Source organism: Dermacentor andersoni, chromosome 4 (genome assembly GCF_023375885.2).
Source record: "Dermacentor andersoni chromosome 4, qqDerAnde1_hic_scaffold, whole genome shotgun sequence".
In the NCBI taxonomy this organism is placed as follows: Eukaryota; Metazoa; Arthropoda; class Arachnida; order Ixodida; family Ixodidae; genus Dermacentor; species Dermacentor andersoni.
This window is the reverse complement of record NC_092817.1, coordinates 50803226-50829743: the sequence shown is the minus strand read 5'-3', so window position 1 is coordinate 50829743 and position 26518 is coordinate 50803226. Positions and strand designations below refer to the sequence as shown.

The following is a 26518-nucleotide window of genomic DNA, read 5'->3' as shown; positions in this document are numbered from 1 at the left end:
TGAATTGTTTCTTGTGCTGCCGTGTTATAAGCGAAGGTTATGTATGGCAGGACGGCATCCCACGTCTTGTGCTCGATGTCGATGTACATTGCTAGCATGTCGGTGAGGGTCTTATTCAGGTGCTCCGTAAGACCATTCGTCTGTGGGTGGTAGGCAGTTGTCCTCCTGTGGCTTGTCTCGCTGTATTGCAGAATGGCTTGGGTAAGCTCCGCTTTAAAGGCCATTCCTCATTCGGCGATGAGGACTTCTGGGGTGCCATGTCGCAGCAGGATGTTCTCGACAAAGAATTTCGCAACTTCGGCTGCGCTACCTTTTAGCAGAGCTTTCGTTTCAGCGAAACGGGTGAGGTAGTCTGTTGCTACGACGATCCACTTATTTCCGGATGTTGACGTCAGAAAGGGTCCCAACAAGTCCATCCCGATCTGCTGAAATAGTCGGCAAGAAGGCTTGATCGACTCTAGTAATCCCGCTAGCCATGACGGTGGTGTCTTACATTGCTGACAGTCTCGGCATGTCTTGATGTAACAGGCGACGTCGGCAGTCAGGTGTGGCCAGTAATACTTTTCCTGTGTCCTCGATAGCGTCCGGGAGAATCCGAGGTGCCCAGCGGTTGGATCGTGATGTAGGGCGTGCAGTACTTCTAGACGCAGCGCTGAGGGAACAAGAAGAAGATAATTGGCACGGGCTGGTGAGAAGTTCTTCTTTACAAGTAGATTGTTTGGAGCAAGAACCAAGACAATCCTTGTTTAAGTGCCCTAGGGACAACATCGGTGTTCCCTTCCAAATACTCGATGAGGCTTTTTAGCTCCAGGTCTGCTCTTTGCTGTTCAGCGAAATCTTCCGCGCTTGTTATTCCAAGGAAGGCATCGTCATCCTCGTCATATTGTGGTGGTGGGTCAATGGGGGCGCGTGATAGGTAGTCGGCATCAGAGTGTTTTCGTCCGGACTTGTACATTACAGTAATGTCATGTGCTTGCGGTCCGAGGCTCCACTGCGCCAGCTGTCGGGAACGGTCCTTTAAATTCACTAGCCAACACAATGCGTGATAGTCGCTGACGATTTTGAATGGCCTACCATATAGCAAGGGCGAAATTTTGCTGTAGCCCAAACGATGGCGAGGCATTCCTTTTCAGTCGTAGAATAATTGCCTTCCGCTTTGGCAGTGACCGGCTAGCATAAACTATCACCCAATCAAGTCCGTCTTTCCTCTGGACTAGGACAGCACTGAGGCCTAGGCTACTGGCGTCAGTGTGGATTTCAGTATTGGCGTACTCATCGAAGTGCGCCGCCAGTACCGGCAGCAACTGCATGCGTCGTTTGAGTTCGGACCGGCCTCAGGCTGGGTCACTGTATGGAGGGCGCTGCGGTGACAGGTAGCGGCCTGGTGGCGGCGAACAGGACGGTCTTCGAGGGCTCCACTGAGTAGCGGCAATGTAGTCAGCGATATCATGAGGCTGTTCACCTTCCTGAGGGCGCAGTGCATTGACAGCGAACCCTCGCAGTCCCATCTTGCAATAAGGACATCAGCGGTACACGTGGCCAGCTTCTCCGTAGTGATAGCATAGTGAACGGTGCTTGGGGTGCACCAAATGTCCGTCTTCCTCACGTGGCTACGCCGGGCGACAGGTGGGCATGCTGGCGGCAGACGACGGAACTGTGGCGTCACTGGGCCCTGCCACGGGCATGCAGGGGGAACGTGATGGCGGGCTACGGCGGCGTACGGCATCACTTGCGGCTGAGGCTGCAGTGATTCAGGGGCTATGAGTGATTGCTAGAGCTCCTCACGTATGACGTCGGCAATCGAAGCCGCTTGAGGCTGTGATGAAGGGAACAACTTCTGAAGCTCTTTAAGAAAAAACCAGCCGAAAATAGACGCAGACTGGAAACATACAAAAAGACAGGAAAAAGGATGGCTACTTGCCTCCAGAGCTCCGATTTCAAGATGCGGCAGATGCACGTCATGTGGCCACAGGACGGTCTGATCATACCGAAAAAAGCCACAATCTCAGCAGGAACCAATCCCTTACGTTGGCTGGTTTTCTCTTAAATGCAATGCACCAACTAGCCCAACAATGTGTTTTTCTGACGCTCCTCCCGCACAACCATTCTGATCGTCTCATGCAAGTCGTTGATGGCCAGTGATTGAACTCCGGCGTAGTTTGTTGAGTTCGTGCGGCGGTTGAATTGCCAGTTCCGCATTTCCAGTGTCTTCTCGATGCTGGTGGACTCGCGAAGAAACTCATCGACGGTCTTCGGTGGGTTCATACCATTCTAACGAAAAGTTCCTCCTTCACACCATGCATGAGTAGGGGGATTTTATTTTCCTCGGACATTTCCACGTCGGCGTGGCGGAATAGACAGCTCATTTTCTCCGTGAAGATTGTGGTGGTCTCATTAGGCAGCTGCACTCAGGTTTCTAGTAGTGCTTGGGCTCGTTCTTGGCGTACGATGCTTGTGAATGTCTGCAGGAAGCCGCTTCAGAACAGGTCCCACATCGTTAAGGCGGCTTCTTGGTTCTCGAACCACGTCCTGGCGGCGTCTTCCAATGCGAAAAAGACATGTCGAAGTTTGTCGTCGCTGTTCCAGCTGTTAAATGCAGCAACCCTCTCATACGTCTCAAGCCTGGTTTCCGGGTCCTTGAATGTTGAACTGCGGAACGTCAGAAGCTCCCTGGGCTGCTGCAGCACAATGGGGGATGCTGGGGCTGCCATTGGGGTTGTCTGGGCGACGATCTTCTTGGTCATCTCAGGCAAAAGTCCGTGCTTCGGGGGCAGTCCTTGCAGCCCGCGGCTACCTCGCTGGTTCTTAGCGACGTTGGCGTTGTCTTCCACGTTCGGGCTTTTGTCACGGTGTTGTGGGGGAATCCGGTACACGAATGCAAAGCACCTTCACCAGATGTCACGTAGTAGTGATGTTAAAGAACATAGTAGCAATACTGTGAAAGACAAAACTAACTTTTATTGGGCAAACCTGTGCCCACAAAAACAGGCTACACTTAAAGCACAACGATAGTGGCGAACACAGTCACCGATCGGCGAAAATCTGAATAAATTAATAATTCAAGCTCTGTATATGGTTTTGTGCCGGAGGCCTACATGACAACCTGTCATGTTTAGTTGTAGGCTGCCAGTTATTGTTTTCGGCACTCTAGTCAAGTAGTAGCAGTTTTATCTTTTACGCTATAACAACCAGAGATATTTTTCTTGAAACGGGCTCCTTTTCATGTGACTATGACACTCAAGTCCGTCAGCAGCATTTTGTTTTCTTTTTCCGCAGCCTCCAATCTTTGTGTGATGATCATTTATTTAATGTTTCTAGAAAGCTAGTCATATAGCAGACACTCATTATTGGAAGGCTTGTTTGCAACAAGGCTGTACATTGGAGATACTATTTGTGCAGTCTGTTAATAACAAATAATGAGAGCTTGTGTTTGCAACTTATTCTTTGTCCTTGATAGTCTTCCTTGCACTAGTCAGCACAGACGTGGTACCTAATTGTACTGAAATAGCTATTGCTCCTGTAAATATATGCATCTGTGTTTGACTATCCAATATTCAATTCAGTATTGGGGTTCAGTTCGTATTAAAAAAAGTTGATATTCTCCAACCTCTACTTTAATGGCACAAAAGCAGTGCACACACGTGCGTGAAAATAGTACCAAATTCTTGACGTCACACTGACGGCACAGGTGCAGTGGCTTTAACACAAAAGTAAAAAAATGAAAGTTGTGGTATTAATGTTCTCTGCTGATACCCCTGTTACGCGGGCACTCACGAACTCCGTTGACATGAAACTCCCTAATGGAGATTTACGGCAGTGGAGTTGCAGCCGTGCTACATGGCACAATGCAAGCTTTCGACGGGTGCCGCGAGGTACAGAAATAGTGCTGCTGTGCTTACTTTAGCACGCAACTGCTCGTATATACATTCGCTGTTAAAGGTATTTTTTTAAATGCAGTATGTAATCTAACAAAATCACAGCAAGAAAGTTTGCTGTATAATACTGCAACACTTGTTTTCCAAGCATAGTGAAGTTGAAAGCGATGCTGGCCACACTGCGCTCCTGTCTTCATGCATGGGCAGTGTTGGTAATGTTGTTCGAGCGGTGCGCTTCGAATTGTGATTCTGTGCTGTGTAATTGTGTGTGTTCGTGGTGAGCTGAACTGCTTCGAGATGAGTGATGAAGCGGATAAACAAATGAAATGGTGAAATGACATTTCCCCATGTGGCATGGCGAAGTGTTGGTGTAGAGGGTACAGGCACTATGTCCTTAAAAACAAATTAAAAACTCCCATTACGTGGCGCATAAACCGAGGCAAAAAAATAAAAAATAAAAATAATGCTAAGATTTGTGAGTGAGCCAGTTATGACTATTTTATTAGCGTGGTTTTCTTCGCAGCTGTAGCTATCTGGGAACTAGAGTGCTCCATCCAGCCGTAATGGTCGTTGACAAACTCCCTCTGCCAAAATCTCCATTTAACTTCCTTGGCACAAGGGAGACTGTGACATGGAGCACAATTCCTTTGAGGTAAAGACAAAGGAGTTAAATGGAGTTCACAGGTGCCTGTGTAACAGGGGTGTAGTACTAATCAACCTTTCCTCAACCAAATAAAGACGAAATCTGGTTTGTGGTGTTGCTTGTCGCATTCACAGAACCATTGCAGCATAGCGATTGTGCATGTTGACCAACATGAATATTCTTGGTTCCTGTCAAATAATCTGATTTTTTTTAATTGAGTAGTGTTGTCATATCGCTGTACAGCATTTTCTTTTTGAAGTAACATTCAGCCTTCTTGTGGAAACAGACTTCTGTGCATCACAAAAATAAATGCCGTATTGCTTTGTTCTTTGTAATTTCTTGAGGGGTGGGGGATTAGGCTCCATATGCCTCTATTGTCATTGCATTGTCATTGCGTTGTCATTGCATTGTTTTCGGTGTCGCCACTCGCTGCCCAGAGGGGGATTATGGGCCTCGACTAGCAATTGATTTTGCTTTTTGCCCGTAATTCTTTTCAGGAGGTTTTCTGGAAATTGAATTGAATTGGAAGAATTTATCAATGTCTGTACATATTACTGGATCTGCGTGCAGGTTCCAACAAAGGAGATGGCAACAGGCAGTCTTCGAGGTCTGAAGAGGCTACCCCCACTGTGACCTCAGGCCTGCTGTGCCCGTCTTGCGGCGGTTGGTTTAGCAATGCTGAGGTGTTGCAGCTGCACAAGGCCATGAGTCATGCCCGAGTCAACCCCAACAAGCCTGTCAAGACACTGTACGGCTGTAAGGACTGCAAGAAGACCTTCGGCACTAGCGCCGACTGCCTGCTGCACAAGTGGAAACACAAGTTAGCATTGGATTTAGCTCTGCATTTCTACTGTTATGTTTCCTTCTGCTGGCATCTACTTACAGAACAGGTGATCATCAGCTGATTAAAACCCAAGACACATGCACAAGTTAACTGGCGTTAAACTTCCAGGGCTCCAACACCCCCGTGTCACATGGGCATTTCAAGTGCCTTTGAGTCGACAGTTTCAACTCATCGAAAAACTAAGCGCACCACTATATGGCCAGCTTCGAAGACTGTCGAGCCAATATTATATCAAATTATGGAACTTCGTGGAACTGCATAAAAAATTTGAAGGCCTTTGAGCTGCAGGTGTGGCCACCTTAGTGAACTGCTTGATTAAACAATGCAGCAGAAGAAAAAGAATAACAAAAAATTGTTTACCTTGTAAAAATAATTTACTTTATTGCAGCAACGAGTGCCAGTATCCCACCATGATGTAAACATGGCAACCAGCAGCTTTACTTTTGCCAGAGTGCTCAAACAATACCACCTAAATGCTCAATTCACTCAGTATACTGCGAGAGGGCTCAAAAGTCCACCTAGAATTGATGCAGGTTCCGGTCAGCCATTTTTTGCCAGGGACTGCAGGGCTTGGCGGAAAGTGGGACCGTGATATGTGATAACGCTCAGCCTGTTCTTACCTCATACTTGCCGCTTGCATTCTTGCATTCCTCTTTTTCGTTAGCTGCTTCATCATCAAACACGCGTGTTTGAGAGTTCTAAAAGCTTCTAATTTCCCCCCAAAACTACAACATGGGCGTTCGATTGCAGGATAGCACGGAACGAAGTTGGGGGTGTGATTATTACGAGGGGGGAGGGGAGGGGGGATCCTAATTTTCGGCAGCAAAGTTGTGAGTGCGTTTATTGTGTGAGTGCGTTCATAACATGAGTATGTATGGTAACTCTGCACAGCTAGGTTTTTAGCCAAATGTTTCATACAATATATACCACTTCTTAATTTGTGTTGAGTTCTTAAATATTTTTAATTGTTTGTCATTTGAGTCTTACAATAAGGCTAAAGGCAATCAGTTTGCTTGACAAAGACAGTACTATTCATTATGCCAAGTTGATTGTTCCTGTTACTGTTTATATGCTTGTTAACATGTCTGTACTTTGATTAGTGCTTATTATTATTAACATTATTATATGCACCAAGTCATATTTGCTCTAATCCACTTGTCAGTGTTCATATGCTTGTACTTTATAAAATTTTTAATGCTTCCTCTCTTTTTTATATTTACCCGGTCTTTGTAGTTACAGAAGGCCCCCCTACCAGTTGTTTTGTTTTTCTAAATTTTGGAGCCTCCTGCTGTAATACGCTTCTAGTACTACAAATAGGTAACCTCAACACACTTTTTGTAACCGAATTGACGTGTTTTGAGCATTATTCAGATAAGACTTGCCACCTATTTGGACTGGTTAAGGCACACTCTGCTTGTTCTGAAACACTGATCCAATCATGGTTGGAATTCATTTGGTCACTCTGGACGGAATGCAGGCCAGAGTCTGAATGGCCGTTCCAGTGTAAATCCTGCAGTCGAGGCTTCATCCGCCAGGCAGCCTTTGTGCGCCACCAGCAAACCCACGCCCTCGAGTGCAAGGAGTGCAACCGTGCTTTCACCGACCAAAAAGAGCTGCATGAACATAACTTGGTGAGTTGCATGGAATTTCCGCGAGGAGCTGTTCTTGTAGAAAGTGCTGTGTAGACTTCAAATGCTGTTAATAACATCATACCCCTGTCACACTGGGCGTTTTAATGTCATTCGAATCGAATGGCATTAGCATCGAATGACATTATTCGGCTGCTACACAGCGATATTTAATGCCATTAGCACCGAATGACTTCCACAATCGAATGAATTCGAGAAACTCATTCGGCTTTGCACTCGGAGAGAATGTGTGCTCTCATCCCCAGAAACAAAGCAAAACAGGACAGAGCGTTTGCAAATTGAAAGCTGTCATCATCATCATCATCATCACCAGCCTGATTACGCCCACTGCAGGGCAAAGGCCTCTCCCATACTTCTCCAACTACCCCGGTCATGTACTAATTGTGGCCATGTTGACCCTCCAAACTTCCTAATCTCATCTGCCCACCTAACTTTCTGTCGCCCCCTGCTACGCTTCCCTTCCCTCGGAATCCAGTCCGTAACCCTTAATGACCATCGGTTATCTTCCCTCCTCATTACATGTCCTGCCCATGCCCATTTCTTTTTCTTGATTTCAACTAAGATGTCATTAACGCGCGTTTGTTCCCTCACCCAATCTGCTCTTTTCTTATCCCTTAACGTTACACCTATCATTTTTCTTTCCATAGCTCGTTGCGTCGTCCTCAATTTAAGTAGAACCCTTTTCGTAAGCCTCCAGGTTTCTGCCCCGTACGTGAGTTGAAAGCTGTACTCGTAAAGAAATAACTTTTGCCATTTTAATGGACTTGTTACTTTAAAGAGACAAAATCTGTACGGCAGGCTGTCGCAAAATGTTGTTACTCTCCAGCTCAGCAGCGTCTGGCCGCCGCCCATGTCGCCGCCACTCTGCTCGTCGACCATATTGTAAACACCCTGGCACCTGGTTGCATGTTTTAGTTAATCAGGCATCGGCAAGCACTTTATATGCACTTATGCAAGCACTTTATACCTACCTTGTTCTACTTTAGTCACCACGTTTTTTCGGAATGATCGCCATTGATATCGCCACCGAATGACATTAATTTTTTTAGTGTAGCACCCCCGCGGGCGAATGACATTCGTTGCACCAAATGCTATTTGATTCCAATTACATTAAAACGCCCAGTGTGACAGGGGTGTTAGTACTGTTGTAAGGCATTTCGGGTACTGAATGCTGTTTTTTCCTATTCATTGCTGTTGAATCATATTCTAGAGGAACAAGCAGTGTACACTTAACACCAAGCTGTAGATTTCGCATAAAATTTATTACTGTTAATAATAATGCACTTGTTTGTGGCTCTTAACATCTATGAAGTGTGTATACTTCACTTGCTGTAAGTCACTACCACAATCACTCCAGACAAGTCTTGAAACTTCGCAGGAATGCTAATAGAGTAGTACTGAAGCAGTGCTATACTATCCTAAAACGATTTAGTACTTCTCTTCAGTATCCCATAAAGGTAGCCCAACACATTTGTGCAACTTACTTGTGCTGGAACTTCAGTAAGAATGTGCACTGATATGTGTGCAGACACACCAGAATGGGCGTGAGACATTCCTCTGTGTCCACTGCGAGCAGCTCTTCCTCAGCAAGGCTGGCCTGGCACGGCATGTGGTGCGGTAAGTGCATTTCAATGACAGTAACCATAGAAGCAAATAGCTAGTTTTCTTTTTTTGTGAGCTATATGAAGCCAACAGACAGTGAATCCAAAGAAAGCACTGGGGCAGAATTCGTTCATAAAATAAATAAATAAATAAATCCATCCATCCATAAAAAGCTTTATTAGTGGTGCACAGGATGAATTACTGCAAAACTATTTAGACCAATAGCCAAGCAGCTAGTATTCAGTATAGTACAAACTTGCATGTACATGTCAGATGCAAAGAAAACAAGAATATGTATAGTATCAAGTTAATATATAGTATCAGAACACACCACTCTCTCTCGCCTTCCCCCCCCCCATGTCTCGTGTGTGAATAACAACGTGTTTCTGCTCTGCCTTCCTTCCTTGCGTGTGGGATATTGAGCCGTGATCGTTGGCTGACCCTCGCAAGTCAGTTGTCAGCCTGTGTCGACATGGCAAAAGTACATTCTATATGCCGGATCTTGAAAAAAGTTGCCGCTAATTTCATCCGCTGTAGCCGATAGTCCGTTGTAGCACGGTCTATTCAAAGTGAACTTCGTTGCATTAATAAATAGATGCACCAAACTAAGGCTGAAATATGGTCCGTTATATCCAGAAGTCTGTTGTACGCGGGTCCATTTTAACGAGCATAGACTGTAGCGACACATTGTACTTTCGCCTTTGGCTCAGGTTTGTGTAGAAAGCAGCCAATGGGAACAAGAAATTTTGTTTGAAATAACCATTGTGCTTTTTTGTTGGAGTTTGAATTCATGGCAGTTTTTATGTATTCAAATACGTAGAACTTTGCTGGGACCAGTAGAGCAGTTCGACTTACCCATCAGTCCGAATTAAGAGATTTCTAATTATTGGGATCTAACTGTATCTCTTTAGTGTCAGTCTCTTACCTGTTATAGTTGGGCTGGAATTTCTGGCAGTGTTAGTCCATGTTTTTTATTACATTCGTATTAATTTTTCTTTTCTCTCTTAGGTATCACAAGAATCTGTCAGCTGTGTCGACTGGTGAAAGAGTTAATGAAGCAGACGGTGTAGATCCAGAGACAGCTCCAGAGACAGCAGCCATGCTGGATTCTATTCCGGTTGCACTGTCCTGTGACCAGTGCACCTTTGGCTGCTCACAGCCCACAGAATTGGCACAGCACGTTGCATCAAACCACCCCACGGTACCAATATTTAGGTATGTTCACAAAGAAAAGAAAAATAATGCTGGATTGCTTGTCTTCGTTGACATTGTTATTGCTTTAACGCAGGAGTTCCCAAGCTTTCCAGCCTTGGTTAACCTTAACTTAACTTCTCCTTTAGAGAAGTTAAGTTCTGTAAAGTGAAATGGCGCCTTTACATGGGATTCGCAGTTCAGCGAATCCCATGATTTGCATAGTGTGTTTGATTTCCAAACCGTGTCATCTCCGGAAGGCCTGAGCGAGCTGCAACAAAGCATTTTAGCTTGCATGCGTGCTCAGAATTTTGCACCCGTACAGCCGCAGTCATGTGTGCTGCCGTGCATTGAGAGACATGAGCGCTGCTCATTAATCTGGACATCTTTTACATTGTAATATGCACAGAATAAAGTGCAAAAGCCTAATAATATCCAAACTGCAATTTTAGGCAGTATGTATGCGGTACTTAATAACAGCCGAATTACGTACAGTAATCTCATATACTACATGTGAAGTACCAAGGCTTCATTGCTAGTTCGCACCACTTACTGGCTTTTGAGACTTTCTTTGCGAATTTAAAATAATAATTCCTACTTAAATCGCAAACAGTGTGCTTCATTCTGTCCCTATAGATCATGGTCATTTCATTTTTATCAACGTCTTGCGACACATTCTGGCCATTTGTCAGTTTCTTTAAGGTGTTGTCTGCAAACATTGCATTCTCAGTGCCACTGTTGCAGTGTATGAATAGAATTTGTTAGAGAATGCATTCTCACTGCCCATTAATGAATGCTGACAGCTTGGGCGTATATGGTGTGATAACATGATTTGGTCACACATTCAAGGCACTGAAGGGCTCTAAATACTAAATCTTTCAGGGCAGAGACGCCCAACAGAATTGAAGCATTAGAAGATGATCATGAAAAAAACTGCAGTGTGCTTTGTTAAGAAAGCCTTGTCAAATCATAGCAAAAAAATTGAGTCAGTGTCAAAAGCTTGTGGGGCATGGCATCTGAGAAAAATATTTTCTGAGCCTGTGATCACTGCCTGGATTTCAGATTTGCTATCTGTATTGGTGCATTTGACCAGCATAGTGTTGCACATATCTACTAGCTGCAAGCTAAAGCTGGGGGCAGAAGTTTGGATCTTTCACGAAACCTGCATTGTGCAAACTTTTAAGGCCGACTGTATTAGAGAATATCTCGCGCAGGGCTTTCACGATTGGGACATTAGAATGTCCTGCAGTAATCTTGGCAGGAATTGCAATTGTTCAATTATCCTCGTAAGTTAACTGGCGGACTGTGAAACTCAATACCGTGAGAGTGGTAACAAAGGCTGTTTTCATCTTGGCGCAGGTGCAAAAAGTGTGAGCAGCCATTCCTTAAGGAGGCTGAGTGTGACGAGCACATGCAGCACAAGCATCAGCTGCTTCATGTGGAGCCGACTTCGGATGGCAACTATCTGTGTCAGATCTGTGACCGCCGGCTGAAGACGTTCAGCGGCTACTGGGGACACCTCAGGGGCCACACAAAGGCAGGTTTTTATCACAGCACCGCTCAAGTTGGGAGTAGACTGCATAGTAGCAAGTTTAGTTGCCCTGGTCTCTGCTCTTTATACCTGGCAGTTTTGTTCTGCTTACAACCAGTATCTTTTTCTAAGTGGTTCAGCTGAGAAGGACTACCGTATTTACTCGCATAATGATTGCACTTTCTTCTAAAAAAAATTGACGCAAATTCAGGGGTGCAATCATTATGCGGGTTATGTTTCCCACGAAAAGAAACATTTTCTTTTTTCATCCCGCATTTGCTGCGGGATGACAGGCAGGTGGCTGCCGGCGGAGCAAGCTGAACGCGCCGAACGCGATTGTCTTTTTTTTTTGTGAGTACATTACTCACATTGAAACAGTTTCTTCCATATCAGTAATGAATAATATCGTTAATATTGGCGAGTTTGCAATGATAACGTAGGCATGTCCACTTCGAGGGGACAGAAACAGAGACGGGCGTGTTTAGCTGCCACTGACGTAGAAACACATGGTGGGCATGCTGCGGAAACTGCGGCATTTGTCTTCACTGCTATCCTAATATGCCACGTCACTGCTAAGGGTGGATGAATATCTTAGCGGCATTACATGCGGCGGCGTGTTAATAGGGTACACTTCTAACGTATCAATGTGAACATGGCCACTATCGTTGCCACTCGCAATTTGTTGCGTGCCCACGCGTGCAGACGAGAAGAATCGAAAGGCGCCCTTTATGTTGTTGTTGTTGACCAAAACCATTATGAAGCCTACAAATAATAAAGCCGAGGCAAGTTCGATTGTAACTTTGTTTTCATGGAAGTGCAGAAAGTGATGAAAGGAATGAAATGGGGCACCTGCTTAAGAATGTTGGCTGCGCTCAGACCGCTTGGTGGGTCTTCAAGAGTCGTTCACGTAGCATTCGACAGATGGTAAGCGCGATCATCATTAGCTAGACTTGGCACATGACACATTGCTGCGACAAGTTCAGGGTACGGTCATTACACGGGAAAGAAAAAAAATCAAATTTTGACGACAAAATTCAGGGGTGCGATCAATACGCGAGTGAGATCATTATGCGAGTAAATATGGTAGCAAATTTGTGCCGATTCGTATGCGCTCCCACATCTGACATGCACCCAGTTTTCAAGCAAATAGCTTTCTTTGATTCTTTCACCCATTTTTGTGGCTGGCGGTTGAAGGTTGGAACAAGAATGCCGACGCAATAGGCCCGCTTATTGCTGAACACCACTTAGCCTGCATGGCATATTGAGACACACGTGCTGTCCACCTGTACTACAACAAAAGGTGTGCTACTTAACAGCTCTTTTTTTCTGTAGAATTACGCAACGAAACAATGAGCGCTACCTAAATATCCTGACTGCAATAAATACAGTAGAACCTCGTTCATACGTCCCTGTTAGGTACGTTTTCCCAGCGCCAACATTTGCAATCGAAAACACAAATTATGATGCACCAGAGTTATGCTCATATTTTATCTGTTCATAAGTTCCCGGAACACACAATTTTTCGGCACCAGCGTTCAGTATGTTGCCAAACTGCGGTCATATTATATGTTTTCCGGCCGCTAGATTCCACGTAAACAAGAAAATGCGCGAGGCGTGTGCGATCAAGAACAGTATATAGCGGCCCACCACTGCAGCCCCACCACAATAACCGCCTGCCTGTCTCACGTGAAAAGGCCGACGCATTCTCAGTTTCTCATTTCGGTATCAGCAAATCTTCTCCAGGGTCGTCGCACGCGGCATTCACAGCTATCACTGCCAATCCTATTGCGATAAGCATCCTTGCCTGTTTTATAGTGCATGGTGCGTAATGCCATTGGTAGCGTACTGGACGCTTTTAGTAGGCAATTATCCAAACCCGCCATTGTTCTCTGCTGCAGCTGGCACAATGTGGGCATCATGTTTCGCTTCAGTGCCTCCGGGGTCACCCACCAGCTCGATTTCATTTCGGTTTCCTGTCGCCCTCTTAAAACGCCACGCAGTAGGAAAACAACAAAACGTCTCCGGCTACCGGAGCACCACCAGCTCAATGTGCGTCGGTGTCTCGTGCCGCAAGGATCTGCGTGACGCTTCGCATTACATAGATGTCAACAATTGTTGAGTCTGTCAAATTTTTGCACTTACTTCGGATCATATGTTTTCCTAGTTAGTACGTTTTTCTCTCGTTTCTTTTTCCCAAAATATATGAACAAGGTTCTACTGTATATGTCATCAAGTGCATCATTTCTTTAATAAAGTGAACAGCTTACTTGGAGCTTTTGGCTGTTCGCTTACATTGAGGATCAAGATAAACGGTATCTGTGTAAATTTTTTTATAACAAGGAAGAAGGAAGCATGCCTTTAATTCTTGCAATTCGAAAAATATGAAACCTGCAGAAATTGCCTTCATAGAATGTAAACTTAGTCGAGCTTAACCCCTTCTGGGTTTTGGATCTGGATTCGTCCATGTGTTTCTGGTAAAAATGGCCAAGGAGAAGCCTAATGTTGTCTCACTGCTTAGTCATGCTTTTGGTATGTGGCAGCACCCAATCCACAGAGCAGCACCAGCAGAAGCAAATTAATTCTTTCTGAGGAAATAAAACGGTGCCAACTACCGTATTTCTCAAAAATAGGTAGAGCACGAATATAGGTCAACCCCTATATATTGTGCTCTCCGAGAGAAAAAGAAAATTATTTGGGTATAGGTTGACCCATTAGAGTCAGTGTGTTAGAATTGAGCATGACGCTAAATCTACGTTACCATATCTCCATCAGCATTTCAAGATGGCTGCCTCGTACGTGCTTTAAGCCTAGCTGCCGTAGCTTCCTCCACATGCTGTAGTATGTGTGCTTTGGAATTAGTCCACCATCTGTCTTCCCGTTTTCTGCGTTTGCTCTATCAGCATGAAGTGCTGAGGGCATCATGAGGCCATAGTTAAAAGGAAAGTGATCATGTGTGCGGAGACGAACGGAAATCAGGCCATATCACGAGTGTTTGAAGTTCCCGAAACTTGCATGCAGGACTGGCACAAACTGAAGGAGATGGTTTTTGCCAGCTAAGCAACACAGTGGACTGAAGCAGGACATAGTATTTGTGTTCATGTTTGTTTTCATGTGTTCATGTTCATGTGTTCATGTGTTCACATGTGTTCATGCTTGCTTGAGCGTGTGTCACACCATGCTTGTTAAGGGGGGATATGGGTTGCTGAAATAACTTTTTTTCTTGATCAAATCTGATAAAACTGCATATGCAGATTCAGTGTATCATGTTTATTTTAAAAATCTATTTATATTTTGCATATACAGTGAACTCTCACTTAAGTGAACTTCAAGGGACTGAAGGAAATAGTTCACTTAACTGAAAGTTCACTAAACTGAATATTCACTAGACCAACATAAGACATGGCATACAGAGTCAAAAGTTTGAAGTGCAATTCATGGAGCAAAAGACATGGCATCCATAGTGTTAGAAATGTGTGAAATGGAATTTGTACATATCAACAAGTATAAGGTTCATAACAGTTATAATGCTGCCTTTCTCACTTAGAAAAAAAATCTGTAATCTTCTTCTGCACTTGAAAGACAACCGCTTCTGTTTCGTCGTACTCATCTCGAAAGTGGGCACGTGAATTGCCGTTGTTACTTTAAACTGAAAGGCTGAATGGAGCCGATGAAAAACACACCACGTGGGCCGTTTGTGTGCATACGCAGAACCAACGAGACTGGAAAGAAAGAGACGACGACCATGCCACAACTAGCCGGTCGGAAAAAAACACACCACGTGGTTTGTGATGTGACAGATCACCGTTTGCTCTGGGGGCGTTGTAAGCGCCACCGATGTTACTTTGTTCATGGCCTCCGAGATTACATGGTTGCTCGTTTTGTGCAGGCTATCTTGGAGGCCATGCCTCGTTGCCGTTCGTTTTCCGCGCCATTGCTTTGCCCCAGGGGCGCTGTAGCGCCAGCGATGTTACATTGCCGCTGGAGCGGCAGTTTGATGAGGGCAGGCATCGGTTGCGCCTGCAGTGCAGGGCACAAAACTTCGTTGAACTGATCGTAAAAATAAGTCTTGGTCCTCTGAGCGAGTTCGTTAAACTGAAATATTCACTGTTCCGCAATTCGTTTAAGTGAAAAATTTTTGCATAGAATCTATAAGAAAACTGCCGGGGATTTTTAAAAAGTTTGTTATTCTGAAATATTCGATAAACCGACGTTCGTACAACTGAGAGTTTACTGTACATAGTAGTTCCTGAGATAATTAATAATTGCCTTCTATTGTTTGTTGAAACAATTAAAATTTACCTGCAAAAGGGAAAGTTGCACACAACGTGTAGTTGAATACTAGAGCGCATAAGATAACAACGCTAGAAAGAGATTCGAAATTGAACAATTGCCATATTGCAGCCCATTGAAGTTCTGGGTTCACAGTATCAATAGTAAGAGCAAATGTAAATGTAAATAAAAAATTTGGAGCTGAAAATAAAAAATCTGCTTTCAGCATTGCATTCTCAATACATTTAGCTTCGTGCTGCAAAAGAAATAATAGCTCCAGCTGTCCTAGATCCAAAGCTGTTGATACAGCAAACAAGCAAAGTGACCAAAAACCATGTTTAGAGAAATTGAGAAAAAAGAACAACTTTGGGCTCAGTGGAATGCCAAGGCACTGCTCAGTGCTATACAGCAAAAGCTATTTGCATATTTGCATTCAGAATTGACTAGTAAGCACCGTAGTAATGTGCTTGCAACACTGCAAATTTAATGCATTTAGCTTCACACACACACATACATGCATATATATATAAAATTACAGCTGTATTAATGTTGCCACAAGCAGGCAGGCTGAGCGAGAAGTTTGTGTTGAGAAAAACAGACAGCTCGATTTATTCAGGAATATAATGAAGTATGTACGTGTTACCAGTTATAGCAGGCTAGTGTGCCCTAGCCCTAGTGTGAAACGTTGGTTATAAAAAAAGAAAAGTGTCATTTGCCGATTACCGGGGCTCCGCATTTCACGCGCAGCGAGATTGTTCACGAGGAATGGGTTGCATGTTTGGTCGACGAGGCACCACTGCAGATTGCACACGATATCAACATGTTTAATTGGTTAAAAAAAAAGAATTCATTTAATGCCATTTGCCAATTAATGGTGCTCAGCGTGCACAGCGAGAGAGTTCACAAGGAACGTGATGCACGTTTGGCCGCCGCTCACGCGCGGCGAACTCCATACCGACACAGCATCGCCGTAGATTGCACACAAGATGACTATCTCTATGGGGAGACCGCAGTCACATTCACCTTTGCCTGCTGCTGCACCGCAACTTGCGTTTTACACAAGATGGCAGAGCATTTATTTATATGCTTATGATAACAAAGCGCATTTACATCGCATCCAAGCCAGCCGCGACCGCATCAGCATGAGTGAGAAAATCCGATTTTAGCCTGTTAGCGAGCGTTAAAGCAAAGTCTTGCCATTTTTCTTGAGCCTTCTTCACTTTCTCCAAATCATCGAGCTGCATTAGTAGTGCTGGAATGCCGCATGAACACCAGCCGCTGCCAAAAGCGCTTTCATCTGCTAAGCCTATCCCACAGTCACAGGGGGGATACCCTGGTGGGGCTCAGCATGGGTAGCAAACTATTGCCGGCATCTTCCAAAGCTACTGCACACTTTCGAAAGTTTAAAACTCCTCTTTTCTTCTTCTGTTCGCCAAATTTATGGCTTGTAGCAAACTGAATTTGACATCGCTTAGTGTCGAGTTTCGCATGCCCGATTGGACGCCGGCGAAAATCTACCAATATCGTGGCATTATTACGGTCACGTGCCTCAGTCAACAAAGGGAATTGCGCATGGGGAATACTTTTTCGCAGGCTTTTTCTTCATAGCCATTCAGCTCACAGAGAAGCGGTGGCGCAAAAACTAAACGAGAAGAGTTGCTCTTTCAAACAAGACCAAGATGGCTGCAATTGGAAACCTGACGTAATAGTTCTGCGGAAACCCGTAAGGTGACGAGAAGTAATTAATACAGGGAAAATCAGACGTTCACCAGTTCGTAGTGGGTTTCCGCAAAAATATCACGTCAAACTCTTGCCTTTTCTTCAAATTGTTGACAAATTCGACTTCGCCATACCATCTGCTAGCCGCCTGGTTAGCTCAGATGGTAGAGCGGCTGCCCCAGAAAGGTGGTGGTCCCAGGGTTCGAGTCCCGAACCAGGACGAATTTTTCTTCAACTGCGAGGCTTTTCTTTTGAGGAACCCGTATGGGTTTCCTCTGTAGCAATTGCTACGAACGGGTGGATGTCTGATTTTCCCTTTATTAATCGGAAACTTAGAACGGCAACTGCGCGTCACAGAAAAAGGCCCTTATGCGTTCGTCATTAAAAATACTGCTCGCCAACGTGATATGAAACACCATTACCACCAACATATTGGTCCAAGATGCATAAAAATTTTTGAGATAATGCAAAATAATCCAAAAATAACATTTTTAGAAAAGTTATTTTTCCGTAATTTTTCTATCTCTAAGACCCGTGTCCCCCCTTAATTTAGTACTGTACTCTACGGGTGCGCAGTACTGTGGAGTGTGTGGTACTGTATGGGTGCGCGGCATTGTATGGGTGTGCAGTACTGTACCGTTGCACGGTATTGTACAGGTGCGCAGTACTGTATGGGTGCGCATTACAGTCAATGCACGTTAGAATAGAGTAAATAAGGTATTTGTGATTTGTGCGACTGCAGCTTCGACGTGTGGTATCGACATGCATAGCGAGGCATTTTGAGTAGCGGCCTTGGCCCTCGCTGCTCCGGCAGCGGCTCTGTTCCACATTGAAACTCCATTAGCTAGTACTTTTGCTAGCTTTGATCATGAATATAGGTAAAGATTCTTTGGTCACAAACGTAAGTCGATAGCTAATATATGGGTAACATTCCTGGAAAAAAGGTCGACCTTGTGGGGAGCACGCGCGCCCATCTTCCCCCGCGCCATCGCGTCGAGAGCCGGCATAGACAGGGGAGAGGCGCACTACGCCCTCTCCCGATTCTCCCTCGCTCTCGCGACGGGCGCGCGCCCTTCCTCCCGACTTGCGGGCAGGTAGCTGACGGGCGAGGAGGACATTCCCCTCGCCCAGGTAATAAGGTACAAAACAGCGCGACCGGGGGAGACCCTCTCTCTTGGGACGCCGACACCTGGACCGCCTGGACGAAAGCACCTGCCGCATCCCGTGAGTGATCTCGTTTGTCTGACCCACCCAGACAACGAGGCAAGCCTTTTACTACTATTACTGAGAGGACGTCCCTCTGCGAGTGTTCGCTATTGCTAATAGCAATAAACGTTATTACCGTTGACACCGCTGGTTGCCTTATTCGTTTGAACCCGGCGTAGCTGCAATTCCCGCGCTACGGGTTGGGTGTACCACGAAGCTACTGTGTGGGGCTAGATCCGGAGCTCGCCTTCAGCCCTAGCCGCACGCAGAGTGGAACCCCCACAACCTATATACGAATAAATACGGTAATCTCTTTAAAAATAATTTAGCCATTTTTTGCCAGAATTCAGGATAAGAGTGTGGTATGGAAGTAAATAATGTCCGTTGTCATCACTTTCAGACCACTCTATAGTACTGCTTATGCACGACAACAAACCATCCGCCATGCACTTCATATTCTCCATTTCTTAAATGACTACACAGCAATTGCGAATGGGTTGGTGGCCCATTATTGCTTCCCAGTAGGTATGGGTTTCCCCGTTTTTCTTTAATTTGATTTCACTACATCAGGGGACCAGAGGAAATCCGGAGTGGCGGCCCATGCCTCAAATGACCACTTTGTCAGTTCATCCTACGATGCACACAGGTCTTCAGAACGGCAAAAAGCATGTGACATGACTCTATTGCCATTGGCTTAGCATGTACCATATAAGTATACTCGACTAAGAGGCGCACTCATGTAAGGGCTTCACTTGTAACTTCCCAGCCCAAAATTATAAAACAAATTTTTCAATAAAGAATTCAAAGACTGAAGAGTGTTGCAGCTTGTGTGCCATTTCATGGATTCTGAAGACCTGGCGTGTGAGGTCTTTGGGCATCGTTGTGAAAAGCTTTGACGTCACAGTCATATCTAACACCGTGGAAAACACTGAGGAAGACTGTATCCATGAGTGTGCTACCGAACCGAATCTGAGTAGCAGTGACAGTGACAGCTGCGGATAGTACAGACAGGCATCAGCTGCGTGCTTGCATGAACAAATACACACATTATGAAAACAACATTCACTCTTTTTGCACAAAGAAATCAGGGATCTTTCATACAGCCAGAAAAATTCAACTGCAATGGCTCATGCCCGTGTAAGCGTCTCACCTCATCTAGATTGCGAAAAAAAGTGTGGTTCTTACCCAAGTACAGTAGAACCTTGTTGATACATTATGGGAAAAGAAATGCCAGAAAAAAACGTACTGCAATAAAATGTACAATTCAAAGTCATTAAAATTTTACCAACTCAACTGTAGTTGACACCTACATAGTATGAAGTGTCGCACGAATTCTTACAGCACAAGATGCCAACGTGCACCAAACTGTAGGGGGCCCGAGCAGCCCGGGATGCATATTGACACTTTTGCGGCTTCAGCAAGCTTATGTTTACGCTCCTTGAGTTTGGCCTGGGTCATCAGTATTTTCTAGAAGGGCATTTTGGCAGGAAGTTTTGATTTGCTCACTCGGCGTGAATTGTGGCATGAGACGCTGATGCACGGTAAGATAGTGGGGCCCGAGCGACCTAAGACACATGTCTTAGGCTTTTCCTATTGCTTAGTCTTATTTAAGACTGCAACGGGAAATCGAAACGAAGTCAAGCTGGTGGTTTGTGCTGGAATATGATGCTTACAATGCCGCCAGAGCAAAACATGATGCCATGGCATGGCACTCACTTTTCGCCGCCTGCTGCAGGTAGCCCTGGTGCATTTGTATTATTACCTATTAACCCTTTCAGGGTCGATTTTTTTTTTGCCATATGCGACCACTCAGGGTCGATTTTTTTTATTGCAGATTCCCATTCTTCTTAGGGACCTATCTCGAAAAAAATTTACCATAATTTTTCTAGGGTGACCGTACAGTGAGAAAAAAATATTTTGCGTTGGTATATGTGTACTATTCATTCACGAATAACAACATTAAAAAAGGAAATAAGCTTATAAGAATAAAAAATTTGATGCATTGTTATACACATAGTTCAAGGCTTTGAAAATGTGCACACGAGAATATTTTGCAAGTCTCAAATGTTCCTATTCTTACACTAATATATACGTCCATAGCATAATCAAACTGCGTAGGTGTGCGCACTCAAGAAAACTGTGTGGTGTGCTGGTCAAAAAAGCAAAACGTGTCACAAACTTCCTCTAATCTTCATCTTATCGCCAACCAGAGGCAACTAGTTTTCGTGAGTCCCCAAAAAGAAAAACGGGAATGCATGCACGACAGCATCCTTCCTATGCACACCCCTGTGAGTACTAAATGAGCTAGAAACAAGCGGTTGCCCTTTGAGCGATTAGTAACGAGATAGCCATCAGTTTTGCCAGCGCAAGAAGCCGAAACCGTACGCAGAACAAAACCCAAACCGCCGCCCGCCCGCGCGTGCCAATGCGCGGGCGGTAGTATATAGACACGCCGGTTTGCTCTAAAACAAACCATGCAACGAAAACCGAGAGAAGGAGGTGCGCGAAAAAAATTCCCTGTGTTCCCACACAGTGGCAGCATATGGCAGAAAAGAAAAAGTTAGGAAATTGGCGTGCTTTTTAAACGTACCGACGGCGCCGTACATATACGGCATCGACCATTTTGGACTTGTTTCCAGCGCCGTATATTTACGTCATTGACCCTGAAAGGGTTATAAAGGTGCTGTGTGCTTCCAACAGCACTACGTTCACATGCTATGAAACAAATAGGTGAAGGTGCATTTTGCAATAGGGTTAGTGGTGATAGCTGTGAATGTGGCGGGTGATGAGCCGAGAGGAGATTTTCTGGTACCAGAATAGGAAACTGAGTGTGCAGCAGTGTTTTCACTTGATATTGGAGCGCAAGTATTGTGGGGAAGGTGCTGAAGCAGGCAGATGCTGTTCTTGGATTATGTGTGCTTTGCACCTTTCTTGTTTACATGGGATGTAAAATGTATGCCATCACAGTTTGATGATGTACTGAATGTTGGTACCAAAAGATTGCATTTTCCAGCAGCATATGAACTAGTAAAAAAAAAAAAAGAAGCAACACTGTTTAGAAAAGCTTGTTGGGCGAGTTGGTGCATATTAGCGAACATTTCTTTAACTGCGTGAACGAACTGTCACAGAGAGAGCAGACAAGGACAGGCGCCTTCCTTGTCTGCTCTCTCTGTGATTGTTTGTTTGCACAGTTAAACAAAAGCAAAAGTGTATTGGGTCATTTTTTATGTTCTCGACTGCAAATGTCGATGTGGGGAAATCTTGCGTAATGAGATCTTATCAGTGAGGTTCTGCTGTATATGTGCTAAATAAGTTATGTTTTGAATGAGCTTTTGTAATGAAAGTGGTGTGCTGTTGTTTCCATCATATGCAAAAACTTGTTATAGACTGTACCGTCGTACTAATCAGAGATTTCATTATCGCCACTGACTTATTGCGTTGGCAGTGGCAATGACACCACCTCTGATTATTACAACGGTACAATCAAATTGCATTATAAGTAGTGTTCAGTATGTGGTGGCCATAACATGTTTCTGGTGCCTGCAATAGCTTCTTGTGTTTGCACTGCTCGAAACCATGGCCTTCGAGATGTGTTTCTGTTAAAGTCAACATCTGATTATTTGGACTTCTTAGGGACGGGGCCGCAAGACGCCAGAAAGGTCAGGCAGTCCAAAGAAAATGAATCCACGCCTTTTACTGCTTCCAAGGGCTCAAATCGCCACAGGCATGTCCGAAACAGCTCTGAAGTCCTGCCAGTACACTTTACAAGTGTATCAGTGCTCGTACTGTGATAAGAGACAGCGGGTACACAAGTGTATCAGTGCTCGTACTGTGATAAGAGACAGCGGGTACACACGTGTATAGTTAAAGAATACATAATTGGTCCCATGACAGTGGCTCCTTTCAACTCTTAGTGTGCTTCACTGCAATGCTTTGCGTATGCTTCACCGCCTAGCATCGCAGTATTGCGGCGAAGCTGACTCTTGTGAACCAGCACTATGCAACACTTGACCTTGCCTTACTTTCCATGCTTCTATACCATTAGCGGGGATTGCAAAGGCAGAGTTGGTGCCATTGCTGTCAGCAGCAAAATCTTTCGAAGAAAAAAGTTGCAGTTTCACTTGAAAGGCGAAGCATTGATTGCGATAGCAAATTATTAGACGGCTATACAAATTATTAAGGATAATAGTTCTATTGGCCACTTAGGCTATTCTAAACATTCGCTTACAAACACAATTAACAAGCATGATGGCACACGCTCACAGCCAAAAATACACAAATCTCACTCAATGACCACAGACACCCTCTATCAGGGCTCTGATGTGATGAAGAGCTGCAGCAGCAGTGAGCGAACTAGGCATGCTCGGTTGTACATTGAGTACAACTCGGGTTGTACTCAATGTAGATTACCTCCAGATTACTGTAGTGCAGGGTGCATGCGACTGCGCTCGCATGCACCATGTGCAGCAACGGCTGGAGTAGATAAGGAGAAGCATGCTAACCTGCCCCCTGCCCCCCTCCCTTCTAGCACACGGACATGGTGCGCACCCCTTCCCCACCCCTCCCCCACCTTGCTCGTGTGAGACGACTGGGCGAATCCTCCCTGCCTTCTTCCCTTACGCATGTGAGATCAAGGGGTCAAGCTCCTTCTCAGCTCAGCCTCGCTAGCTTACCGTTACACCTACAACTAATGGCGCGCGGTAGCAATCCTATATTCCACTTGGACTTTATACTGAACATCACAGCAACACCGACATTGACAGCACAAATTCACCTGTAGTGTCCATATAATTGCTATTGCAATATAACATCGCACCAAACAGGAATCTTTGCAGCAAGCGTCGAAGCAGCTAGGCTTAGCCTTGCTGCACTGGCTACGGCTACAAGCAGATTGGCATGTGAGAGCGCTGTTTTGATGCTGCAAGATAATCAAAATGGTGGCAATGGTGGCTTCGATTATTGCCATTTTAGACCTGCAGTCACAGCAAAAAGTCTGGAAAATGGACGGCAAAGGGTTTCAACATTCAAAATGTCAGGTGTTCTTATACACTGGCTCTATGGGGTATATGGCGGTGCTTCGAAGGCATCCAAAAAATTGGTCATTGACTGTGCTCTATGGAAGCTGTCCTGGGGTGGTGGGGGTGTGATGTGGACACTGCCTGTAACACAGTTGCATCCAACATGAAAATACTTTCATTATATCCTCTATTTGTTATGCCCTACACACTGATATCTGTGAAACAAAACTGCAAATTTTATAATTACTTGGTTATAATTTTAATCTCATAATTTGCTCTATCCATTTTTATTACTTTGAGGTTCAACTGCGTCAGTTGCCAATGCCACAAACATGCTTGTTGTTCCATATTCAATTTTAACACACCGTGAACTTCTCGGCCATTTTCCTTGAAGAAAACATGGTTGCATTAGAATCTGATAAATGCAGTACATATATTTAACCCCCAATTTCCACCACCCTCTTTTACCTCTCTGGTAGTACTATATATATCTATATTTTTTTGTGACTGAAATGCAGCAGATAGCAGCGTGTTCTATTGCTTCATGCTGTTTGTGTGTTTTATTGGTTTGGCTGACAATTAACATGGCTTCATACGGGCTCACATGGTACACTCAATCCTTCCCCCTCTCGCAGGCCAAGCCATTTTTGTGTGATCAGTGCGGTCACCGCTACACCAGCCGGGGCAGTCTGACCAAGCACAAGCGCACCCACGACTTTGCCAATGCCACCAAGTGTCCGCACTGCTCGAAGGAATTTGCCACCCTTGACTACATGCGCAATCACGAGCGACTTGTCCACACCCGCAACTTCAAGTTTTCTTGCCGGTAAGGTGTAGTGTATGCAGTTTTCAACAGATAGTCTGAGCTGGCTGCACACTTCACTTTGCGTATTATTGAAGGCGATGTTGAAGTTTACTAAAATACTTAGCTGGATAAGGTAGATTACCTTTGAGGACGACATCGCATTCTTTGTACTAAGTAGGACAGTCTTAACCAACAGAAGTGGGAAAAGATCCAAAAATCAGAGATGGGTGGTGAAGCCTGTGAAAACATTGATGTCACTGATCACTGATGTCACCGTTGATTGGGAAATTCGAAAAGGGTAGCATGGGCTTCACTTTCTGTGATAATAATCAACCTTTCTCAGACAATTAAATGCTGGTAGAGTGTTGAAGCCAAATCACTAAAAGCTTATTTTGTGGTTCTCATACTGCCTATTAATTCGTGGCCCAGAAACAGCTCAGGAGGCCTATTTTGTAGGAGTGTGCAAATACTGAATTGTAGATTGTGAATTGATTATCGAACCGAGTAAAAAAGGAAAAGCAGAATGTCTAATTGAATATCGAATATCAGAAAATTTAACACAAACCTTTATGCTTCCAAATTTCATGCAAGAAATAGTTCTGCAGATGTTCAGGAGGCTTATCACATTACCGTATTTACTCGAATCTAGGCCGACCCCGATTCTAAGCTGACCCCCTAAAGTCCAAAGCCAACAAAAAATATATATATATATTACCTTGAATGTAGGCCGAACAAAAAAAAGCGAAGGCAGCGTTCACAAAATGCAAACAGCATTTATTGAATCTGAACGTGCAGAGCTCATTCAACGTCGTCGTCGCTGCTAGACTTGTCGCTGTGTTCCTTGTCACTGTCACCTTCAAACAGTGCACTATCGTCAGTACCGTCAAGCGCATTAGATATGCTGCACTTTTTAAAGGCGCGCACAATCAAAGTACCTGGGATGTCGTCCCACGCTGCAGCTACCCAGCCCGCCAGCTGCGATAGTGATGCATGTTTGAGCGGCCCGTTGTCGTTAGCATGTGGCCTTCGTCAGTCAACCCGACCGTGTAATATTTCCGCAGACGATCCTTGAAAGGTTTGTTCATGCAGACATAAAGTGGCTGCAACTGGCCCGTCATGCCGCCCAGTATGACAGTGAGGTCCGTGTTTGCTTGGGTGAGCGCAGCCTTCACGTTGTCGGTCAAGTGCCCACGGTAAGAGTCGACGACAAGGAGCGGTTCTTTGTCAAAAGGGCTCCTGGAAGCCATCGCCACACAATCTTAACCCACTCTTCCACCATCGCACCCGTCGTCCACCCGTTCTCATTTGCCCGCACAATGACATTTCTTGGGAAAGTTTCTCGAGCAGGCAGTGTCTTCCTTTTAAATATCATATAAGGAGGGAGTTTATGTCCATCTGCTGTGCAGCACAGCATCACAGTTGCGCGCTGCTTCTCGTAGCCGGCAGAGCGCACCTTCACGTCCTTGGCACCCTTTTCATTCACGGTGTACGCCACTGGCATATCAAAATACACAGCCGTCTGGTCGGCGTTGCCGATTTGCCCAGAGTTGTAGCCTGCCGCTTCTCTCTTTCGCAGCACGTAGCGCTGAAAAGGTCTCAGCTTTACTTCGAAATCGCTTGGCAGCTTCTGGGTGATTGAAGTGCGACATTGGAGGCTGAAGCCACTGGCTTCATGAATTTCTGAAGCCAGCCCCGGCTGTCTTTGAAATCCTTTGGTGTTAGGCCTCGCTCCCTCAAAAGTTCCCTAGCTTTCGCTTGGAGCACTTCTCTCGTCACTGGAAAGGCAGCTGCTCTCTGCGTCCGAACAAAGTCGGCCAAAACTGTCTCCACATTGTGGTGACGGCCTTTTTTTGGTGCACTAAATGCCATCCTCATTGCGGCGCATGCAAAAAGCTGCTGTCGTTGTCCCCTCCAACGACGGACGTTTTTCTCGTCGACGCCGAAGTCCCGCCCGGCTTGAAGGTTTGACGATGTCTCTGCGGCTATCACAACTTTTCGCTTGAAAGCGGCACTGTAGTGGCATCTCCTGCTTGGTGCCATCGCGATAACACCACGCCACACACTGATTCGGCCGACATGACACAGGTCAAAATGGCGACCTCGCTTGTGTACAGTTGGCTACTGGCACGGCTAGTAGCGGCTGCGATACTGACTTTTCTAGATGGC

The 26518-nt window shown here is 45.1% G+C and overlaps 1 protein-coding gene across 2 annotated transcripts in view; it reads left to right on the top strand.

Moving 5' to 3' along the window:
• Positions 1-26518, top strand: part of LOC126537131 (uncharacterized) — a 62614-nt gene that overhangs the window by 5492 nt on the left and 30604 nt on the right. For both annotated transcript variants that reach the window (XM_055073734.2, XM_050184288.3), the window contains exons 4-9: positions 5089-5338; positions 6840-6993; positions 8540-8628; positions 9622-9828; positions 11164-11341; positions 24183-24373. In XM_055073734.2, coding sequence (XP_054929709.2) covers positions 5089-5338; positions 6840-6993; positions 8540-8628; positions 9622-9828; positions 11164-11341; positions 24183-24373 — 1069 coding nt within the window. The remainder of the gene's footprint in view (positions 1-5088; positions 5339-6839; positions 6994-8539; positions 8629-9621; positions 9829-11163; positions 11342-24182; positions 24374-26518) is intronic.